The sequence below is a fragment of the Charadrius vociferus genome, unplaced genomic scaffold (genome assembly GCF_000708025.1).
Source record: "Charadrius vociferus isolate BGI_N301 unplaced genomic scaffold, ASM70802v2 scaffold579, whole genome shotgun sequence".
Lineage (NCBI taxonomy): Eukaryota > Metazoa > Chordata > Aves > Charadriiformes > Charadriidae > Charadrius > Charadrius vociferus.
Window position 1 is genome coordinate 1,185,868 of NW_009661367.1, and position 1,736 is coordinate 1,187,603.

The 1,736-nt window shown below is 65.3% G+C and overlaps 1 protein-coding gene across 1 annotated transcript in view; it reads right to left on the reverse strand.

Moving 5' to 3' along the window:
- Positions 1-1,107: 1,107 nt before the first annotated feature.
- Positions 1,108-1,736, reverse strand: part of SLC35E4 (solute carrier family 35, member E4) — a 7,293-nt gene continuing 6,664 nt past the window's right edge. The window contains exon 4 of the mRNA XM_009893339.1: positions 1,108-1,535. Within this exon, the coding sequence (XP_009891641.1) occupies positions 1,108-1,535 (428 nt within the window). The remainder of the gene's footprint in view (positions 1,536-1,736) is intronic.

The window sequence follows — 1,736 nt, forward strand, 5'->3', positions numbered from 1 at the left end:
CATTCGCACACGCAGAATCTGTGCACACACGTGCACGCAGAGGCTGTGCACACCAACACACGTGTGCCCACCTGCGCATAGGGCTCTGCACACGCAGCGACACACTGTACACACACAGAACCTGTGCGCAGCAGCACACATGTGCTCACACGGGCACACTCATACGTAGAGTCTCTACCAACGCGCACACCCCCACATGCCTGCGACCCGCTTGCACACGCAGAGCCTTCACGCACCAACGCACACGTGCCCCCATGCCCGCATAGCCACACGCAGAGACCTGCTCACGCTTGCAGAGCCTGCGCACACCCAGGCGTGCCCACGCACACGCAGAACTGTGCCCATCAACACACGCGTGCACACAGCGCTGAGCACACCAAGACCCACGTGTGCACACAGAGCTGTGCACACCAGCACAGTGCCACGCACATCAGCAGACACACGTGTGCACACGGAGCTGTGCGCACCGACACACGCGTGCACAGAGCTGTGCACATTGACGCACGTGTGCACACAGTGCCACACACAACAGACACACGCGTGTGCAGAGCTGTGCGCACCGACACATGGGCACACATAGTGCCACGCACAGCAGCACACACACGTGCACAGAGCTGTGCACACCAACACATGTGTGCAACACGTATGCACACAGCAGCACACACGCGTGCACAGAGCTGTGCCCACACACAACACACACGTGCACACAGTGCCACGCACAGCAGCACACACACGTGCAGAGCTGTGTGCACCGACGTGTGCACACAGTGCCATGCACAGCAGCACACACGCGTGTGCAGAGTTGTGCCCACACACAACACACGCGTGCATACAGTGCCACGCACAGCAGCACACACGTGTGCGCAGAGCTGTGCCCGCACACAGCCTGTGCGCACCGGCGCATCCATGTGCGCCGTGCCATGTGCACCAGCACACGTGTGCACGCACCAGCACACGTTCACACAGACGTGTACACACCACCACACGCGTGTGCACACACACCCGTGCACACCGGCACCCGTGTGTGCACCGCGCCGTGCACACCAGCCCTCCCGCGCGCCCGCAGAGCCGTGCTTGCCCCCAAATTCCCGTCCCCGCTGGGGGACCCTACTCCCTCCTGGGGGGGCCCCGTCCCAGCCGCGCCGCCCAGCGCGCGGCGATGAGGTCCGGCTGGTGGTACATGAACATGCCGGCCAACGTCAGCCCGATGCCCAGGTAGCTGAGCCCGCTCAGGTGGCTGCCGAAGAGGAGGCGGGAGAGCAGCAGGTTGCCCACCACGGTGACGTTGCCCAGGACGTGGACGGTGAGGGCGGAGGTGAGGGAGAGGACGCAGATGGTGGCCAGGTTGTAGAGGACGGAGCCCAGGCAGCTGAGCAGGACGCAGACCCAGAGGGTGCCGTCGTAGCGCAGGACGCCTTCCCAGGAGGGACCCACCTCCAGCGCCACGGCCGCCCCGAAGAGCAGGCAGAAGCTGGGCAGGGAGGTCAGGCAGAGCAGGGAGAGGGCGTCCAGACGGTCCTCCTGCAGCAGCAGACCTGGGGGAGCAGATGGGGACAGTCAGCGGGACACCCGGGTTGTCCCAGCGGGGACACCCACTGACAGGAGCTCCCCCCTCCCCGGCTCGGTGCCCGGGCGGTTAAGAAATCCCAAATGTCACTGGGAAGGGGGAAACGGGGAGGGGGCAGCCCCTTCCGTGGGGCTGGGGGGGCCCCGGGTTCAGGACAACCCGGGTCGGG